This window comes from Furipterus horrens, unplaced genomic scaffold (genome assembly GCF_987537825.1).
Source record: "Furipterus horrens unplaced genomic scaffold, mFurHor1.1.pri manual_scaffold_3, whole genome shotgun sequence".
Taxonomy (NCBI): Eukaryota; Metazoa; Chordata; class Mammalia; order Chiroptera; family Furipteridae; genus Furipterus; species Furipterus horrens.
The window spans coordinates 170,307,824-170,329,321 of NW_028327173.1; the positions used below are offsets into that span (position 1 = coordinate 170,307,824).

General features: G+C 34.7%; 1 protein-coding gene across 1 annotated transcript in view; it reads left to right on the forward strand.

The window, feature by feature from the left end:
• PIAS1 (protein inhibitor of activated STAT 1) overlaps nt 1-21,498 on the forward strand; it is a 104,460-nt gene that overhangs the window by 79,549 nt on the left and 3,413 nt on the right. Inside the window, exons 8-12 of the mRNA XM_090270827.1 lie at nt 4,436-4,509; nt 13,124-13,284; nt 14,901-15,031; nt 15,862-16,042; nt 19,412-19,554. Coding sequence (XP_090126953.1) covers nt 4,436-4,509; nt 13,124-13,284; nt 14,901-15,031; nt 15,862-16,042; nt 19,412-19,554 — 690 coding nt within the window. The remainder of the gene's footprint in view (nt 1-4,435; nt 4,510-13,123; nt 13,285-14,900; nt 15,032-15,861; nt 16,043-19,411; nt 19,555-21,498) is intronic.

Genomic DNA, 21,498 nt, shown 5'->3' on the forward strand with positions numbered 1-21,498 from the left:
TGATCCCCTGTTAGGGCGCGTACAGGAGGCAGCCGATAGATATTTCTCTCTCTCCCCCTTCCTCACTCTCTAAAATCAATAACCATATCCCTGGGTGGATTAGTTTTAAATGTGTCTAGCTGGAACTTTATTATAGGTCATGTAATAAAGTACTGTTACCACTGCATTTCAAAATGACACATGAAAACTTTTAACTTCCAGAAGACTTCTCATGTTTTGGTTGATGCAGTAGGATATTATCTTATTTTTTATTTTTTATTCCCTTGCCCACAAAGGATAAGTACTTACTTTATTTTTCCTCCATAGTTTCTTGTGATTAAATTTAACATGGTAATTTCCCCCTCTTTCAGTTATTGAAGTATAGTTTACAAGCAGTAAAAATTCACCTTTTTAAGAGTACAGTTTGATGAGTTTGACAGGCATACGCAATCATGAACCACCCCAGAAAGTTCCCTTTCGGCTCTTTGCAGCCCATCTCATTCCCTTAGCTCTGGTTCCCGTAACCATTGATGAGATTTCTGTCTCTAGTTTTTTCTTTTACAGAATGTCAGGTATTTGAAATGCTACAGCATGTGCCCTTTTTTGTCTGACTTATTTCACTTAGTATAATGCTTTTGAAGTTCATTCATATAGTTTATTCCTCTTTATTACTGAGTAGTAGTCCATTTTTTCGCACCATAATTTGTCCATTTGTCAGTTGATTTACATTTAGATTATTTCCGGTTTTGCACTGTCACGAATAAAGCTGATAAAACATTTACATTTTGAATATGGATATCCCTGTTTTGTAGACATATATTTTCATTTCTCTTGGGAAAATATTTAGAACTGGGATTTCTGGATCACATGATAAGTATATGGAAAACAGATTAGCAGTGTCCTTTAAAGGGCATATACTATTTTTGCATTCCCATCAGTGATGTATGAGATTTTGAGTTCTCATCCTCATTAGCGCTTTGTATTGTCAGATTGCTTTGATTATAGCCGTTTTGGTCAATGTGTAGTGGTATCTCATTTTAGTTTTAATTTGCAATTTCCTAATGATTAGTGATACAAAGCATCTATTCATGTGCTTATTTGCCATCTTTCCAGCTTCTTTGATGAAATGTCTGTTCAAATCTTTTCTTCATTTCTTTTTGTAGTTTTTGATTTTTAAGTTAATGTTTGTATATGTTGCAAGGGAAGGTTAGAGGTTCATTTCTCCCCATAAAGATACGCAATTGTTCCAGCGACATTTGTTGAAAAGACTGTTTTATCCTCCACTTAATTAGCTTGGCACCTTTGTCAAAAACCAGTTGACCATAGATGTATGAATCTACTTATGGACTCTTGTTATTTTCCATTGACCTGTATATCTGTCCTTTTGCCAATATCAGTTTGATAGTAAGTCTTGGAATTAGTCTTCCAACTTTTTTTTCTTCCAGAATTGGGTTGACTAAGTCAAACCATTTAAGTCCAATATATAAAAAGAAACATAGTGACCAAATAGAACTTATTCCAGTAATATTAGGTTGATACAACATTCTAAAATCAATCAGCATAATTCACCTTCTCAACAGACTACGAAAGAAAGATCATATGGCATCTCCATAAATGCAGGAAAGGTATTTGGTCAAATTCAGTATCCATTCATGATTAAACTCTTAGCAAAATAGAAAAAGAGGGGAACTGCCTCTGTGTAATAGAGGGTATTTATAAAAAGCCTATGTTGAAAACTTGAATGCTTTACCCCTAAGATTGGAAATAAGACAGTATCTGATCTTACTACCTCTGTTTAGCATTACCCTCAAGATTCTACCCAGCACAATAAGGCAAGAAAAAGGAAAAAGACAGATTAGAAACGAATGGATAATTATTTTCTTTATTTAAAGATGACGTCCTTACCTATGTAGAAGAAAATCCTAAACAGTCAACAAAAAACTGCTAGAACTAATACATGAATTTAGCAAGGTTGCAGAGTACATGGTCAGTTTACAAAAATAGTGTTTCTACTAGCAGTACACAATTGGAAATTGAAATGTAAAGAAACAAGAATTTACTGTAACATCCAAAAATAAAGAATACTTATGGATACATTGAACAAAATGTAAGATTTGTGTGCTGAATACTATAAAACATTGCTGAAATTAAAGTAAGACCTGAATAATGGTATAGATATACCATCTTAATGGATCAGAATACTAATTATTGTTATTGGAGAGATGTCAGTTCTCCAAAGTGATCTGTATGTTAAATTCAAGCCAGTCAAGATGCTAGTAAGATCTTTACATGAAAGACTTTGCTTAGATTGAGTCTATAGTGGCGAAGGTGAAGACAAAGCTTTTTTAAAAACAAAGAAATTGACAAGCTGATTCTAAAATAATTTCAGAAAATTGTCTCACCTCTGCGAGAAAGTGAACATAAAAATCACATTTTGTTTCAAGTAACAATATTTAATATTTATTAAGTATGATGTTAGGTTTTTAAAAAGCATTTTACATGTATTGTTATTCACATTTATAAGATGATGAAACTGAGGCACAGAGAAGTTAAATGGCTTGACTAAGACTGAGTTCTAAACTAGGCTGGCTTTAGATCCTGGCTTTACCACTCCCTCAAGTTGCCTCTCCTGTTTTTTGGTGTGTTTTTCTTGTTTTGTTTTTTTAATTAGTAAACTGAACTTTGTTTTGCATAAGGCTGATCTATGGTATTTCTTCATTAAGTGGAAGATAAAATAGACAAAATCCAAAGTCAGTTACTGTTCTTAGTGCTGTGTATGTGATGGGTGCTGGAGGGATGTTCAGCGAAGGCATGTAGAAAGATTGGTAATCATATTAGAATTCTACTTGCATATTTATTTTGTGTGGCACTTAATTGTTACCTTTAAAAAGATACTATTTGTTAAATGTATCTTTATAAGAAAGTTGACTAAGATTGGGTCTAAAATAGGAAAGGCATACTTTTTACAGTTTACATATGATATCACTTAGCATAAGTGATATGACAACTGTATTTTCCAAGCTAAAACCTAGGGATTTTATGCTTTTTTCAGCTGCGAGGCAGCCTATGAGTTATATAGATTTAAAAATTCAGAAGTTTTGGCCATGAAATGACTTTTTAAACTACTCATGGTGTCCCTTTTCCTTATTTGATTCAGTGGGAAATAAGTTAAAAGCTCTATAGATTGTTCTAATGTACATCGTAGTTGAGATCCACTGATTTATGGGGACAGTTGAGTAGAATATCTTAAAGAGTTGGACTGTCTCAAAAAATTTAGACTATACGATCATGTGTTTAATAAAGGCAGGATTTTAAAAAACTGATTTGAGAGAGACAGAGAAAGATTGATTTGTTTTTCTGCTTATTTATGCATTTATTGGTTGATTCTTGAATGTGCCCTGACTAGAGAGATCAAACCCTCAACCTTGGCATATCGGGATGATACTAACCAGTTCAGCCATCTGGCCAGGGAAGGCAGGAATCTTAATTCCCACAAATGGTTTTCAGTACACAGACATTTACTCTGAAATCATTCTTCTTTGTCTGAATAACTTCTTTTCTCTCCATTTTCTTTACTATATGTTAACTACCTGGACATACTTAGTTGTGCCATAGCTCTGAAGTTCTATGATTGGCTATATACACAGCCATGTGGGCTCCCCTTCCATATAAAGACTTTAAAATTATTGTGGAACAGTTTTAAAGTTACTGGAATATTACATTTAGGCATTTCCAGTCTCACTTTTATGTCGCAGTTTATTTGAAGTTCTAAGTTGAGGTTTTTAAAACAGATGCCTCAGGTTTCTGGATGAGAAGTATAAAGGTCCTTGTTATATTATACTGAGTTAACAGAATAGCCAGTAACAGTGAAATTACTAGTGACTTCTCTCTTAAGAACCATCAGAATTTTGAACTGACTTAGAGATTATCTAGTGTGGTTCTTATTTTGCTAGTAGTTCAGAGAAGAGGAATGATTTGCCCAAGCTAGCATAATTAGTTTATGGGTAAATAAATGCACAACTCAAATAATTATATGGTGTAAAAACAACTGAAATTTTATTTTTCATAATTTGAAATTTGAATTAATGTGATTTGTAAACAATGCTTTGTTATTTAAAAGGGTCTGCCATCAGTCGTATATTTCAACCTGCTATAGAAGTTCCATTTATGTTACTGAAATGCAGTTTTTGCTCCATGGATGAGAAACAGGAAACTTAAAGGAAATGTAGACAGTCTATAGATAGACAATTGTTTTCCTTCTTTTGTTCATTGTAGAAATGACAAACCATATAATTTTTATCTTTCCATTCAATTGATTGGAAAGTAATTGAACGGATTATTATTTTTTAGTTCTTTTTCTAAAGGTTCCTCATTTTAAGTTCTTTGTTCTTTTTCTTATATTACTTAGTGATGTATCTTTCTTAAACTTATTTGTTTTCTCTTCATTGAATGTCAGTTAAAGAGAAATTGACTGCGGATCCAGACAGTGAAATAGCTACAACCAGCCTAAGGGTTTCTCTACTGTGTCCAGTAAGTGTTAACTAATATTTGCTTTCCAGAAGATTTAACATACATATTTTCTTTTAATAAGTATTTTCAGTATTTGAGAAATTTTGTTTACTTTTGAAATGTACCTACCTTTGTTTCAGTTTGTGAAGGTGGAAAAACATTATTCAGTCATGGGATTTGGAATCTGAACAAATTTTTAAGTCTAAAAAATTTTTCTACTCTTAGTAAAACATATAAATATCATTTGTGATAGATAACTGTTTCTCAAATTCAAGTGTAAAATCTCCAAATAGGAACCTCAGTGTATTTATAAAAATCGTATCCTTCTGAAAAAAAATCTGGCCATGATTATCAATATAACATTTTTGCCAACAGTGACTACATTTTAAGAATCCACTAGTTAAAAACTATTCTGTTTAGCCTGAATAATTGAATTGATTATGCATATAAAAATAACCTAGATATAATTTTAAACCAGAAAATGAGGTCAAAATCAATGGTTTGTACAAAATAAATATTAGGCCCAAGATATACTGAATAATTAAACTTGTGAAAAAGTTTCCCAAAAAGTGTGTTATTAAGGTTTATTTCACAAGTGTTAAGTTCACTAATAGTAGGAGTGGTAGATGAATGTGGTTTGTATACAAAAATATGTGAACCACTAAGAGTAAATTACTTAGACATTTTGATTATCTTTTGTTGTATAATTCAAATTTATCATATATAAATTGGAGAGAAAGTATGAAGAGTGAGAGGATACAGGTGTTTCCTGATTTGCCTAGATTGTTCGGGCAGGCCTGATATTGAAACCTTGTTTTTTTAAAAAATATTTTATTTGCTTGTTTGTTTGTTTGTTTATTTTAATCCTTACCCAAGGAGGATATATTTATTGATTTTAGAGAGAATGTCACTTGGTTGCCTCCCATACGTACCCTGATCAGGGATTGAACTTGCAACCTAGGTGTTTAGGTATGTGCCCTGACTGGGAATCAAACTGATGGTACTCCAACCACCTTAGCCACCTGGAAGGGCTGGTATTGAAAGTTTTTAATACTGAAATCCTGCTACTCTGTACTAATGAAGAAACAAGGAAATTAAATAAATTAAATATTATTCTACATTTTAGTCTTAATTTATAAATTCTCAAACAATATGAAAAAGTCAGTTTATGATACCGTAGTGTACATAGATTTTTTTAAAAAAACAAACTTTTAGTCTTGTAAATACTAAGGGAACTCCTAAAATTTTATAAAATATAAAAAAAATAAAGTTAATAAAAACCACCAAATCCAGTCATTTTTAAAAAATTTTCTTTTATCCCTTACTATAGTCATTTCTTAGAGAAAATATTTTGACTACAGGCTTTTTATGTTATTATTAAAAAATACTTTGCCAGCCCTAGCTTGTGTGGCTCAATGGATTGACTGCTGGCCTGTGAACCAAAGGGTCCCCAGTTCAATTCCCAGTCAGGGCACAGGCCTGGGTTGCGGGCCAGTCCCCAGTTGGGGGCATGAAAGAGGCAACCACACATTGATGTTTCTCTCTCTCTTTCTCCCTTCCCCTCTCTCTAAAAATAAGAACTTTGCCAAATATATGATACAGTCATTGACAAAAGCTGAAGGGAGAAATAGGTAGCAACACAACAATAGTAGACTTTGATACCTCACTTTCAATTATGGATACAACAACTAGACAGAAGGTCATTAAGAAAGCAGAAGACTTAATACTATATATCAATTGGACTTAATGCAGAATAATCCACCCAACAACAGCAGATTACACATTCTTCTCAAGTGTATGTAAAACACTCTCTAAGATAGACTACATGTTCAGCCACAAAGCAAGTCTTAACCAATTTAAAAATAAAATCATGAAAGTATCTTCTCTGACCACAGAGGGATGAAACTAGAAATCAATAACAGAAAGAAAACGGGAAAATCCACAAATATGTGGAAATTAAACAACATACTTTTAAACAACCATTGGGTTAAAGAAGAAATCACAAGGGAATGTAGAAACTATCTGGAGACAAATGAAAACAAAATTCAGTATACCAAAACTTATGGGGTACAGCAGAAGCAATAGGAGGAGGGAATTTTATAGTACTAAATACTTACATTAATGAAGAAGAGAGATCTCAGCACCCTAACTTACCTTAAGAAACTAGAAAAAGAAGAAGAAACTAAATCCAGAGTCAGCAGAAGGAAAGGAATAACAAAGATTAGAGGAGAGATAAATTAATGTGGATAGAAAAAATTCAATGAGACCAAGAGTTGGTTTTTGAAAAGATAGGCATAATTGACAAACTCATAGCTAGACTAAGAAAAAAGAGGAAAGGTTCAAGTAGCTAAAATTAGAAATGAAAGAAGACATTACAGCTGATGTCACAGAAGTTAAAAAGGATTATAAGAGACAATATGGAGCCTGGAAACAAACTCTCGCATATATGTCCAAATGACTTTCAATAAGAGTACCAGGACTCTGCAGTGGGGAAAAGCCAGTTTATCCAATAAATGGCATTAGGAAAACAAAACTGTGTTCATGTATAGTATATTGAGTTGGACCCTTATTTTGCAGTATATACAAAAATTAACTCAAAATGGGTTAAAAACCTGCAACATAAGACGTTAAACTCTTAAAAGGAAACATAGGGGGAAAACTTCAATTAAATTAGCAATGCTGTCTTGGCTATAACCCCAAAGCACAGGCAACAAAAGCAAAAGTAGACAAATAGGAGTACACCAAACTTAAGAATTCTCTGCCTGTCAAATAATTAACAGAGTGAAAGAAAACCTATGGAATGGGAGAAAATAATTGCAAATCATATATTCCATAAGGGATTAATATCCAGAATATATAAGGAACTTCTACAACTCAGCAAAAGAAAAAAGGTCTTGAAACAGACATTTCTTCAAAGAAGATAGAAAAATGGACAATAAACACATGAAAAGACATTCAACATCACTAACCATTAAGGAAATGCAAATCAGAACCACATGAGATATCACTACACATCCATCATGACAACCACTATCAAAAGTACAGAATTTATCAAGTGTTGGCAAGGATGTCAAGATGCTAGAACCCTTGTGCGTTGTTGATGGGAATGTAAATGCTCCAGCCATTATGGAAACAATATGGTGGTTTCTCAAAAAATTAAAAATAGAATTACCATATGATTCAGCATTTCCTCTTCTGGGTATATATCTAAAAGAATTCAAAGCAGGATCTCAGAGAGATGATTTGCACACCCATGTTTATCACAGTACCCATGTTTATCACAGTAGCCAAGATGTGGAAGCAACCAAAAATGTCCGCTGAGAGATGGGTAAAGAAAACATGGTATATACATAAAATGGAATATCATGCAGCATTAAAAGGAAGGAAATCCTGTCACATACTACAACATGGGTATACATTGAGAACATCATGATAAGCAAAGTAAACCAGTCACAAGCATAAATACTGTATGATTCCATTCATTTGAAGTATATCAGGTTGTCAGAAATCATAGAAACAAAGTAGGTGGTTACCAAGGACCAAGGCATTAAACACTAATTCAGGGGGAATTGGTGTTAGTGGGTATAGATAGATCTGTTGTATAACAGTGTGAATACATTTAACACTACTGAGCTGTACACTTAAGATGGTTAAGGTGGTAATTTAATATTATGGGTTTTTTTTTGTTTTGTTTTGTTTTTTACCACAATAAGAAATATTGGCTAGGAGTGTAAGGGTGGATTCCTAAATAACTAGGTAACTATTATAACAGACTGTGCTTCAACATTTAGAAAAATCATTCAGAGACCAGGTAAGTGGAGGATGGGAAGAAGGCAAAGATTTTTTTAAAAGAAAAAAGTATATATACTTATCCTATTTTCTTTCCCTCAAATCCTGATTTATCCAACCTCTTCCTCCACATGATTTCTTGCCACCCCATTTCATTATAAAACACCAGTACAGAGAATATAAGAAATTTAGAAAAGTGCATAAGCTTTATCTTCCAGTGATTTAAATCACTGGAAGATGTCTCGTTTTCCTGCAATTTCATTTTAAAAGTTCCAGTTGTGCTAATGTATATATGGCATTTTTGTCATTTAACATGTAGATGAAGCATTCATGTAAGTAAGCACAACAATATGAATCTTGACATTTTTATTTATAGAACTAGTTTTGAATTTTATAATTCAGGTAATCTTTGCTATTATTAGAAAATGTTAACCACATTTTGCTTCCTTGAACCTCTTAATTTAGTGGGCCAGCTTTTAATTCTTCTTTTCATATTCCCCCTGCTTCTCCCTTTTTAGTTTCAACAATTTTAACAGTTCATTTTAAATTGACGTCTGCTTCCAAAATTCAGATTATAGAAAAAAACTATATAAACCATAATTACAATAATTTTATAGGTTTCTATTTTGCTAAAGGGATAATCCCTTTACAATTATTCTGGAATAGTAAGGCAATATATTTTAGGTGTGTTTTCATTCTAAAAAAGTAAAACTTAGTGATGACAATTCATCTATATATAAAATTTATAGAATAATAAAAGAGATTTGTTTCCTTTGAAATATGTAAATATATCTGACTGTGCATTTGAATTGCCCTTGTTGTGATATACACAGCTCAAAATAAATGAGTTTCTGTTGTTTGTGTGCCATTTAGCTAAAGGCAATGAAATAATTGAAAATGTTTTTGCTCTTTGGGAATTTTTTTAGTGCTGATTTATTAAAAATAAAGCTAGAAGAATGTTTGAGAGCCTGCTTTGTGAGATACTCCTCAGACCTATAAATTCATATACAAATGACTTCGCATTAAGGGGAGAAGAAAAACTCCTTGGAAATTTATTTATGAAATACTTGCGATGATGATGATGAAAAAGTTGTGAATTTATTCTTAATATCACACTGTTTCTTTTTACAAGGAAAATACATATTTTATTGGCTAAAAGGGGCCTTTCTGATATAAGCTTGTTTAAACTTGTATTTGGCTTGGGTATTTTCTCTTGCATCATCATCAGTTCCTAATATAGCACTATTATGTTATAATAAGGTTAGTGGCATTAGAAAACTCACTTGGAATCAATAAAATATACTTATAAAAAAGTGTTTCTAGAATTAAAAAGAAGAAAACTCATTTGGGAGTTGTTTTCAAAGTGTGTATTTGCAAATGATGGCAGATATGCACCACATTCTATAAAGGAAAAGGAGAATTTGTAATTACAAGCTGAAGATATTCAAAGCTCAGTTTCTATCCTGATACCAAGTTAAAGAAATCAGTGTCCATTTGTGAGTAAGTATTTAGAATTTAGTGATTGTTTCTAAAAATCAGGAACATGAAGATTATAAGTTACTTTGTGATACTTTGAAGCAAGGCATTTGTGTGACAGCTAATAAACAATGCATTTGAAAATGAACTTATCCTTTCCTATACCTATTCTTGTAGTAGTGTTCCTTAAAAACTCTGTAGGTAAACATGTCAGTGTGGCTGATCATAAAGGCTTTAGAGTTGCCCTGTCACGAAAAAGATGAACTGACAGCTGAGGATTATAGGGATGAAGGTATGTGAGATGAAGACCTTATCTTCTTACCCATTGTTCTTTGTAAACTGTCAGAAGTAGCCTGCTAGTTATGCAGTACATGAACTTGTCTACTATTTTCTACTAGTATCTACTTAGTATTAAGGCAGTAACAAAAATACCTACTCCGTAGGAATTTCCACTTCACAGGTAAGTTAAAGTCTGATTTAGGATGTAAAAATTTAATTTAGCACCACCAACTAGATTGTTATTTGAAAATGTCTTTGGACTGATGAAGCATTCCTTGGGTAATGGTAAATACATGCTTTTTCTTTTATAAGTGCTAGTTTGTTTTTTTGCCCTTTTGTCAGGTGCTTATATAAATCAAATAATAAAAATTGAATAGAAATATATAAAAGAAATAAAGAAGTTGTTTAATACTGTTTGAGTACAGAATAGAAAAAATGAGCTGAGGTTTGGGTGGATCTCTTACAAGCTTGCAAAATGATTTGAAGCAAATATGTTCCTGTACTTTAATAATGGGTGACATACGAGGTCTATCCAGAAAGTATTCAGCTGTGTAATATGAAGAAGAGAAATTTATTGAAGGAGATACAAGAAACATTGTACATAGAACAATGATGCCTCAGTCCCTTTCAAATCAGGTACCTTGGGATCTCACACAGTTCTCCCAATTGCCATCGGCTGCCCCATTATGTTTTCCTGAATCTCCTCAATGGTCTGAAATCTCTTCTCTTTCAAAGGTGATTTTAGCTTTGGGAAAAGCCAGAAGTTGCAGGGCACCAAATCTGAGCTATAGGGAGGCTGAGTCACCTGGGTAATTTGATATTTTGCCAAAAAACTGCACGAGATGTGATGCATGAGCCGCCCTGTTGTGATGAAGTTGCCAATCACTAGTTGCTCATAGCTGCAGCCTTCTGAATCATCTGAATAGTTTATATGGAGAAATGTTCAAGCTTAACACAAAATCTGGTGCAGATTCATTGCTCTACTCAGTCATTTTGAACGTCTCGAAACCGCCACACAGTACACGTGCTCACTCAGCAGCATCTACCGCCCCCACTGACTAGTACAGTGAAGTCATCATTGTTCACGCATGCACATTCCAGTCCACTCTCCTTGGCTGCCAGGTTACATTGATGTTGCACAAACCGTTTTCATTATATTAACAGTGACTGGACTTTTCCGGACAGACCTCATACATTGAGTACTTAGCATGTTTCAGGCACTATGCAATAAACAATTTAAACCCCATAACCTTATGCAGATGCTATTTTTACCCCCATTTTACAAAACTGAGTCTCAGACTAAATAACATTCAGGATTCACAAGTAAGTAGTGGGGCCAGGATTCAAACCTAGGTAGTCTTAACTCCAGACTGCCTGTTCAGGACCACCTCATGAAGTGCTGTATACAGCCTCCATGAATGGTGCCTCCTAAAACTGCTTACCCTGCACAGCTTAAGCCTTGTCAGTACAGCAGACCATCTTTCTGCTGTATTAACAGGTACATTTCCAAGTGCCAAGGATAAGGAGGTGAGTCCACTGTGCTTCTAGTAGGAGGGGACACACACATAAATAGTATAATCAGATGCAGGGTCAAGTTGGGAGCACAGAGAAGGGAGCTGTCAGTTTTCTCTGCATCCCTCCTGTTCATACTTCTTATACTATACACTGGCATTACTCTCTTCTCGTAAGTTTATAGCACATTCTGTGCCCTTTTTAAATTCTTCACCACTATATCCTGTTGAAGTAAGGAGGAAACTGTTACTTTAGAGATAGAAAAAGAAGCCCAGAAAGGTTAAGGGCCTTTCCTAGAAGCACAGTAAATCATTGGTATCAGGACAATAATTTAGGGCCCTAAATGACAATATCCTTGGTAGACTAGGAAATTGCACATTTCCTTGAAATTCTTCTAAGCCAGGAATCTTTTTCCTCTGTTTTCTTCATTTAACTCAAATCTTTTTCAAGCCTTTATATTTATAAGCTTGCAAAAAATCTTTTCCTGGTATTTAGCAAATAATGTGGTTATTAGGTAACTTTCATACTATAGGCATACCTCAGAGATATTGTGTGTTCACTTCCAAACCACCGCAGTAAAGCGAATCATAATCTTTTTGGTGGAGGGTCTTGTCTTCAATTTATTAAAAAAAGATGCATCTGTAAAACAAAGTGAAATGCACTGAAATGAGGTATGCCGGTATATGGCCACTGGCCTCTGGGGACCCTACAGTGGTAATGCAGCTGCCGTGTACAAGGTGTTCTCTAGGGAAGGGGGGTGGGGTCGTGCTATGGCAGCTTCTGGTGGGAATGTCACTGGATAGCTTCTCTGCCTTGGGCCAAAGCTAGCAGCTCAGGGACTAGATGAAGCAGACTTTATGTACATAGGACAGACTCAACCGGTGTCAGCTTAAGCAACATTTGTAAAGAAATAAGATAGTCTTATAACATGCTGAGGTGCTAGAGGTCCAGCGGTGTTGCAGAATTGCTTGTGATGGTGCCCAGTGAGGAAGGAAATACAGAGAGTGCACACACTTGACTTCCTCCCAGAGCTGTCATTAGGCAATTAAGTCAAACTTTGTGGGGAACGTTTGCCATTCGTTTCATTCTGATACCAGGTTGATAGTAAATGTCATTGTATACTGCAACATTTAATAAGACAGTCTTTTTTTCTTTCCCAAATCCTTAGTAAAATGATTGTTAACTGGTTTTGGGTCAGGGATTACTCTTTAAGAATTTGGTGGAAGCACTCTCTAGAAAAATGCACATACTTAAAAAAAAATTACATATTATTTCAAGATGTTCATGGTCCTGCCTTCCCCCAAAAGCCCATCTGTGAGCTGTGTAGAGGGAGGGTAAATAACCCTTGCTGTAGACTTTCCCTCGTCGTTGTGCTTTATATCTAAAGAAATACTGTAATCTATTAACCTATAGATGTTTCACAGAAAATGTGTTTAATGTTCTTCCATATTGATGAAAAGTAAACACAGTATGCTTTAAATCAGAACACATACACATAGTGCCTCAGGAAATTTTTATCTAAGTTTTCAATAACAGTTGTCTGATATTTACTTTCGTTTTTTTTGTTTTTTTTTTTAAGCTTGGTAAAATGCGGCTGACAATTCCATGTCGGGCCCTTACATGTTCTCATCTGCAGTGTTTTGATGCAACTCTTTATATTCAGATGAATGAGAAAAAACCAACATGGGTTTGTCCTGTCTGTGATAAGAAGGCTCCGTATGAACACCTTATTATTGATGGGTATGTCATTTAAAGTTTTTTCCTTGTACCTCTAAATGACATACAGTAGCTGGGTTTGTTACCTGTCGGATCATGTTTTCTGAGTTACATATTTTTAGAATTTTCATGATTCTAGAAATCAATATATTTCAAAGTAAGTGATATTGTGAACTTTTTACCTTTTTAAATTGATGTCCTCTTGTTTTGTTAAATACATGCTTTCCTGTTAGTGCCTCCTGACACTTACCATTTAAGCACCAATGATTCCAAGCAAGTTATGCTCATACCTTTACTGCACATGAATCCATTCATCCCTAGATATGTGGACCATACTAGAGAAAGAATGAAAGAGTTATGAAACTCTGGTTAACTTAAGTTCACCAAAAATTGGCCTTCTTAGAAGTTAGCCTGTTTTTGGAGATTTTTCTCATGCCTCTCCCCTGCTGGAAGGTATCCTAAAACTGAACAACACATTGAAGGAGTAGTAGCTTACTTTGTTTTTCTAGTTCCTCTGAAGTACTTGTCTTCGCTTTTCTTGTCCGCCTACAGCAACATAAAATCGATTTTTAAAATTCTTATATTTTATCTGCCCTACCAAACATCTTGGAATGTTCTTCTTAAAATTTCCCCTATTTTCTAGCCTCCTTTTATTCCTTTTATTGCCGCCGACCAAAAAAAGAAAGTGAAAAAAGGATCTTGAGATTTCCTGTATTCTCTAGCAAACACTTAAGGCAACTTAACTGTAGATTTGAGAAAACACAGGAGTCTGAAGGTGTAATGTGGGGAATGGAATACATTTAGCAATACAGGGGTATCCAATCATAGGGGGAAAAGTAAACATGTAACTTAATGTTTTATGTTTAATTTTTTATAGATAACAGTGATCATTAATAAATCTGATTTGAAAATATTTTACTAACTATATTATATTGCTTTAGATCTTCCCATCAATTGAGTTTTTCTTTGTTATTCTAAAAACCATATATACATATATAAACATACACAAAGGAAAATTGGAAATATTAGGAAAATTAAAAGCTTTTGTAGTGCATTATTTTCATAATTGTGATTATACAGTATCTTTTATCCTAAGAGTAAGACCATTATTAATCTTACACATTTTTTATAATTCTCATTTTTTATTATCTGCATGATATTTATCAGGAGACTTAACATTCAGTAACTGTTTTTGTATGTATTGCTTCAGTTTATCAAATAAGATATGCTTATTTATAGGCAATTTGGACTAACTATGTAAAGTATAAAGAAGGAAAATACAGTGTCACCACTCAGATCAGTGCTATTTCTGTACCACATACATACAGAATTTTATGCTTAAAATGTAAGGTTTTCTTTTCTTGGCCTCTTCCCACTTTCTGTGAACATTTTCCCATATTAAAAAATGTTCGGAAACCTCATTTTTCATCTTTACATAGTATTTCTTTGCATAAAGGTACCATAGTTTAAATAACTTCTCTATCTAGCCCTAGATGTTGAGAACAAATGTAACTTATCTGGTCTACTTTCTTCTTTCTCATTTTATATTTGTACAAAACATAGTGTCTGAATGTTTTTTGGACAATAATAATTCCAATCTACATTTAAAATGATATTCAAAGGACAAACTGTTTTTATAGCTTGTTTATGGAAATCCTCAAGTACTGTACAGATTGTGATGAAATACAGTTCAAGGAGGATGGCTCTTGGGCACCTATGAGATCCAAAAAGGAAGTACAGGAAGTGTCTTCCTCTTACAATGGAGTGGATGGTGAGTCTTGGTTTTCCAAAAGGGTGGGGCGTTCTTCCTGCTGTTGTAAAGTCTTGGTTTTCAGTATTGAAATGCTCCATTTTTATAAAAAATACTCAGCAGTTTGTAACTCTTATTAAATTATTGATTAAATGTTCTGAAGTAGTAAAGCTCCTTTTAAACTCACTTTTGCTAGCTTTAAAATTTTTGTGTTATAAGATTTCAAAGTAAGATAAAGCTAAAGTCTTTGTGAAATCATGCTTTTGAAATGGTATCCTTTTAAATTTTTAACAGATTTTGTACAGATTGGTGAACATTGTTTTATTTGCATTTTTTTCTGGCTTTTAGTATAGTTTTGCTAGAGAGAGGCTATGACTTCTTTTTTTAGAGAGGGGAAAGGGAGGGAGAGAGAGAGGGAGAGAAACATCAATTGGTTGCCTCTTGTGCACACCCTGACCAGGGACTGAACCTGAAACCTAGGTATGTACCCTGAGCAGGAATCGAACCCATGACCTTTCGGTTTATAGGGCGAGGCTCCAACCAGTATATGTACTGTACTGGTAAACATGTGTAATGTATAGTCTTTGCCCTCAAAACTGCTTTTATTCTGAAATGGATATACATTTTGATTGTCCTGATTCAGAATTGTTTTTTCAAAATCCTTTAACAGCTACTAATAAGTAGTAGTTATAAGCATAGGGAAACAGAACCACTGTTGGTTTTCTACCCTCTGATCCCAGCAATATTGTAAGTCTAAACTCTTAACTGATAAATTAACCTACAAGCACACTGAGCAATAGAGAGGTGTCATAGGTCGTTTTTGCCTTCTGTGTTAATCATTCTCATGACAGGATGCTTGAGCTCCACACTGGAGCATCAGGTGGCTTCTCACCACCAGTCTTCAAGCAAAAATAAGAAAGTGGAAGTGATTGACCTAACCATAGACAGTTCATCTGATGAGGAGGAGGAAGAGCCATCTGCCAAGAGGACCTGTCCTTCCCTATCTCCCACATCACCACTAAATAATAAAGGGTAAGTCCTGAGACCTCAAAAAAGGTCATTGTGAATGTTAATTTTGCAAATAGGATTAAGAGATCTGCTAAATAAAGTTATTATGCATGATTGTACAACTTACCTTGGCAATCAAAGATTAAGTTGAATATTTCCCAGGTGTGTGATATTCTTGGGAGGTTGGGATAATGCATTAAGGGGGGTCACTTGGATATAATATTCATCATACCAAAAGATGGGTCTAGTACACTGGTTCTCAAATGTTGGTGTACATCATAATCACCCAGAGGGCTTATTAAAACACACATTTCTTCCCCACCCACCCCATGTCTGATTTAGGAATAGAGGGGGGAGAAAATTTATATTTCTAAGTGAGTCCCGAAATGATCCTAACGCTGCTCATAGGATTTACAACATTTACTCAATCTGGGAAGTGTATGCTGTAAAATTAGCCCTACATAGGGTATTTCAAGTAGAAAGCAGAGCAATAAATGCTTTCAACCTGCCTCAGAATGTTTTAATGCCAGCAATGAAAGAAGCCTGAGACTTAAGTTGCAGTACACTTAATGCTTTCTGTTTTGCAGACTCATTTCCCATTAGTCTCATATCCATAATAATATGCCTTGGTTATACTTCAGTTCAGTTCATGAAATACTGTTACCTATTTTATGTAAGACACCCCATGCTAAATAAATATGGGTGATAATAAAATGAGTAAGTACAGTCCTAACCTTAAAGGGTTTAACATTTTTTAGAAGTTAAAAAAAAGGAGCTAACTCTAGTTGTACTCATAAACAGACTGTTAGTCTCATGAGACACACTGAGGATTCTCAGCAAAAAGACTTAATGCTTTGATGAAGCACAATAGTAGCTCACTAAAGGTTAGAAATAGATGTGTCCCCTTTTAGGTATATATCAGGAAAATCACATGGCCTGTTATAACCGAACAGGGGCTATTCAAAAAAATCTTCAACCAGCAGTACTGCCTACAGAAAGAATGTCAGTGAAAGAAGGAAAGTCCACAGAAGGCATTGTTACAAATTTCAGGGTTCAAGAAATAAAGTTAACACTAGACCAAGAGAAGACATTTCTGGGCATGGAGTTAAATTATTTCAGGTTTGGTATTATTTGATGAGATAAAACAATCTTCTTTTGAATTATATTTGTAGTTACCTGAAAGATAAAGTTGCAACAGTAAAAGCACAATTGTTATAAATGTAGCTCCTTGCCTGTTGGAGGAATTTGACTATTTCAGGAATCTTCATAATATAATCAAACATAACACAGACTGGTATTTTCACTGTAGAATAGCTTATCTTAGCATAGACAGAAATGAAGACATTAGAAGCAGTATCATTATTCTAAATAAGATGAATATTTAAACACTAATTCTACTTTAAATCCTACTTTATGAACATTTTTAGCTCTGATAATATGTAAACTATGCAATAATTTTACTATCCGAATTTTATTTTTTTAAAGGAAACTTTGAGTGTTTAGAAATCTTAATATTTCTTCTTTGGATATTTATGTTGCTGTGTCTCCAAAGATAGCTTTGTTTATTATATTTGGAGATTTACATTAGATGCATTAACTGCTTCCCAAGCTTCCCAGTGCAAAGTTGAACCCAAACAAATGCCAGATCTTTCTCTATTTTCAGATAAAACAAGCAACCTGAAAGTGTATGACATTTTGAGAAAAATAATGCCCTATTCAATACTAGTGGCCATTTTACAATGATAACTAGCCAATAATAGAAGCCTAAAGCCAGCATTATTGCATTTTGTTATCATGTATTTTAAAGGGGGAAACGAGTTTCAGAATGTTATCACAAAAAAGGAAAGGACCCGAGCAGGAATTTAGAAAGAGGGGGAAAAAAGTTAGTAAATGTAAAACGCTCCACTGTCTTTAGCCACTGAGTGTTTAGTATTCATCCAGAAATTTCCTTTGCTGTTTGGTATACCAAGATGTTTTCAAAGACTAGCATTTCAGTTGCCGCCTTCTCTCTTGTTATCCCTTAGGCATTGTCAGAGGAGACAGCTAATGGATAATGCTCCTTTTTATAGATGCTAGTGATTTAATTGTTTCCATTAGATGAAACATTTTAATGAAGCAAATGAAAGTGCATTTTATGCTTTGTATCCCTTTCATAACATGTGGTAGGTGATCATAACTGGAACTCTATTCCTGGAAATCCAACCTTAGAATCTTTTGAAATATTCTGTGCTACCGAAATTGCATTTCCACACCCTTCATACTTTGCATGAAATTTTAAAAGCAAAAGTTAGCCTCTTTATGCTTTCTTTTTCCTTTATTTTCTGTGATTTACCTATTAGCCTCCTAATGGTTGGGATACCATATGATCCTTGTGTCTGCACTCAAGACTGTTAGAACTCATTGTTTTTCTTTTCAAAATCATTTCAATTCTTCTTCCTTTTCATTTTTCCCTCCCTTTTTGCTTTTTGCCTAATTTTTGGTAAATAAAAAATTATTTGACTACCCAGCCTTTTAAACATTTCACTCTGTTCCAGAATCCCACTTTTTATATATTTTTCTTTTTTGCAATTACACCATTCTCCCTTAAAAACTCTCCACCTCTGTCCATTTTAGAGCATCTCTTTCCTTGTCTTTCTTGCCTTCATTCAGCATTTTATGCAAACAGTGAGCTGGTGCCTGTGCCGGGCATTGTATATACCAAAGCAAACAGTACCTAGTTTTTGTTCTCACAAAGCTTACAAGTCTTGGGGCCAGCTGGTAACTGAGCAGATTGCTACATCCCCAAGTCTTGTCTATATGTGTTTTCTTTGCATGGACTTATATATGCTTTTTAGTGGCTGACACTGCAGTGCTTATTTTTTAAAGGTTTCAGAATATCATCCACTGTAAATACCTTTCACTCATATCCCATCAAAGTACCTCAGCCATGCCTTTTCCCTGCATTCTAAAAGTGTAGATTATGATGATCCTAAGACATCATAGGATTTATGATTGCTGGATACCCTTGCATCCATCCATTTCTCCTAATAGCCTCTGCAAAGTGCTGTTAAGTACACAAGTTATTTCCTAATAGTCAGCCCTCTGTATCTACAGGTTCCCCATCTGCAGTCTACGGTTGTTTGAATTCATAGATCAGGAACCCACGGAGGGCCTGCTAAAAAAAGGACTTAAATTAAGCATCCACAGATATTGGTATCTATGGGGGTTCCTGGAACCAGTCCTTGTTGGATACCAGGAAACAACTGTAATAATAATATTCTAAATTATATGTTGCTTTTCCTTTGTTTTTATTTCTAGCATAAAAGTTAGGACTCATTGTGAGATGCAATTCCTTTGTCAAACTTAAAAGTTCAAATGACTCGTGAAAATTATGCATACCTTTCCTTCTTCTAGTATATTAAGTCTTCCACATCAAGCATCTCCAGTGTCCCGCACCCCAAGCCTCCCTGCTGTAGACACAAGCTACATTAACACATCCCTCATCCAAGACTACAGGCATCCTTTCCACATGACACCCATGCCTTATGACTTACAAGGTGAGTCACTGGTTTTTCTATATTGTCACATAGCGTTATGAATGCCTTTGATTTATATAGTTTTCTGGGTGACTCTTAAGGAAGAATTAAAAGATTGGGAAAATGGGCCTAGACCTACAGAACTGGTCATAAATAAATACAAATCCATTTCCTTGTTTGTACTTTCCTCAATAGCCAGCGTTTTACCACCAGTGGTAAAACTAATGTGATGATCTTTAGATTTTGTGAAATTCAAAGTAGTCTACAAGTTGTTTTTGGATGACTTCTTATGTGCTGATTTGAATTGTGATATTTATGACATTATTTTTTGTTTCCTGAATCTAGTTTTGATGCAACAGGCATTGTGGGTAACTATGTTGTGTTATCTTTTAGATAATGCAGAATTGAGAAATAGCAAGGCTTTAATTTTTGTTCCAGTGAAACTGATTCAACTTTTTAAAAGTAGTTTAAAATGTCATTTTACTCATTTGTACAATGTATTTTGAGTTCATAATAATCATTTACATGATCAAAAAGAATTATTAGTTCTTATATATCTTTATAATTTAATAATTTGCATACTAGCCATATAATCTAAGAAAGAACATTTTTATTACAAAAAGCCATATAGTCTCATTGTAGAAAATTTACTACAGAAACCCAAAGTGGAAGTTTCCCTTCACCTCTCCTCTGTAAAAAAACTCAGGGCACTGGCAAGGATTCTTGGGAGCTAAGGTAGTGAGTGGATTTTAAGTGATTGTAATGAAAAGCCTATTTCACTTCCATCGAACAGAACTTGCTGCAGTGAGGGAGATCTTGTAATCCACTGCCCTATACAGTAGCTACTTGCCACATAATTATTGAGCGTTTGGAATGTGGCTAGTGTGACTGAAGAACTGCATTTTTTTGTTTTATTTCCTATTAGTAAATTTAAATAACCATATCATGTGGTTAATGGCTACTCTGTTGGACAATGCAGCCCTGTTTTTCACATAGCCCAACTGCAAGTCTTCATGTTACAATGTTCTTTTTTTTTTAAGTTTTTCTATTACAGTTGTCCCATTTTCCCCCCATACCCAGCCCACCCCTTCTCCCACAGTCAATCCCCACCCCGTTGTCCATGTCCATGGGTCATTTTTACTAGTCCCTTACAATCTGTTCTTACGTAGTCAATTGGTGGATCCCCAGAGTATTTGTGTCGCTGTCATATCTTTATCTCTCGTTGCTTGCACTTTCCCCCAAGTTTAGATGTCATAAACAAGGCACTTTATTCATGTTGGTTTATTTGATCTTCGTTGCATTACTTATTGGGCAACATGGACAAGAATGCAAATTGAAGCAGGGGTGGGGCCTGCTACGACTCCATGGCAGCCAGGAATCAGGGCTGGGCCTTCTGTAACAGCCACCGCCCCAGCAATCGGGCACCTCCTCAGATCATTCCCTGCCTCATGCCCCTGGAGACTCCCTGAGTCATAATATGGTACAGAGAGTGGCAAGGGAGCAAATTTGAGAGAGAGAGAGAGAGAGAGAGAGAGAGAATCTGTGCTACAACTTGCTTAATTCTTTCACCTTCAAACTTTCTCATTTATAAAAATGAGGGCAACCACAATTACATACCTCATAAGGTGCTTGTGAGGAGTAAATCAGAGTAGATTGAAAAATTACTGAAAAGGAGTCAATGAGAGTGTTTGGTGAAAAGTGCTATGTTGGTTTGAGGGGTCAGTGGAGGGTCTTACAGGGCAGCAGTGGCCCAAGTCCCACAGGTGGAGTCATGGGGAGGGCAAATCACTGCTAACGCTTGGATGTCAGGCCTAGTGATCTAGAGAAGGGATGCATGTCACGCATTGAGTTCAGTTGTTCATGTTTAAATAAAATTCTAAATGAAATAGAATTACCATTTAAGATTTTACATATATTTTTTGTAGAGGAGCATCTGGGAAAGTTTTTTGGTTTTGTTTTTCAAAC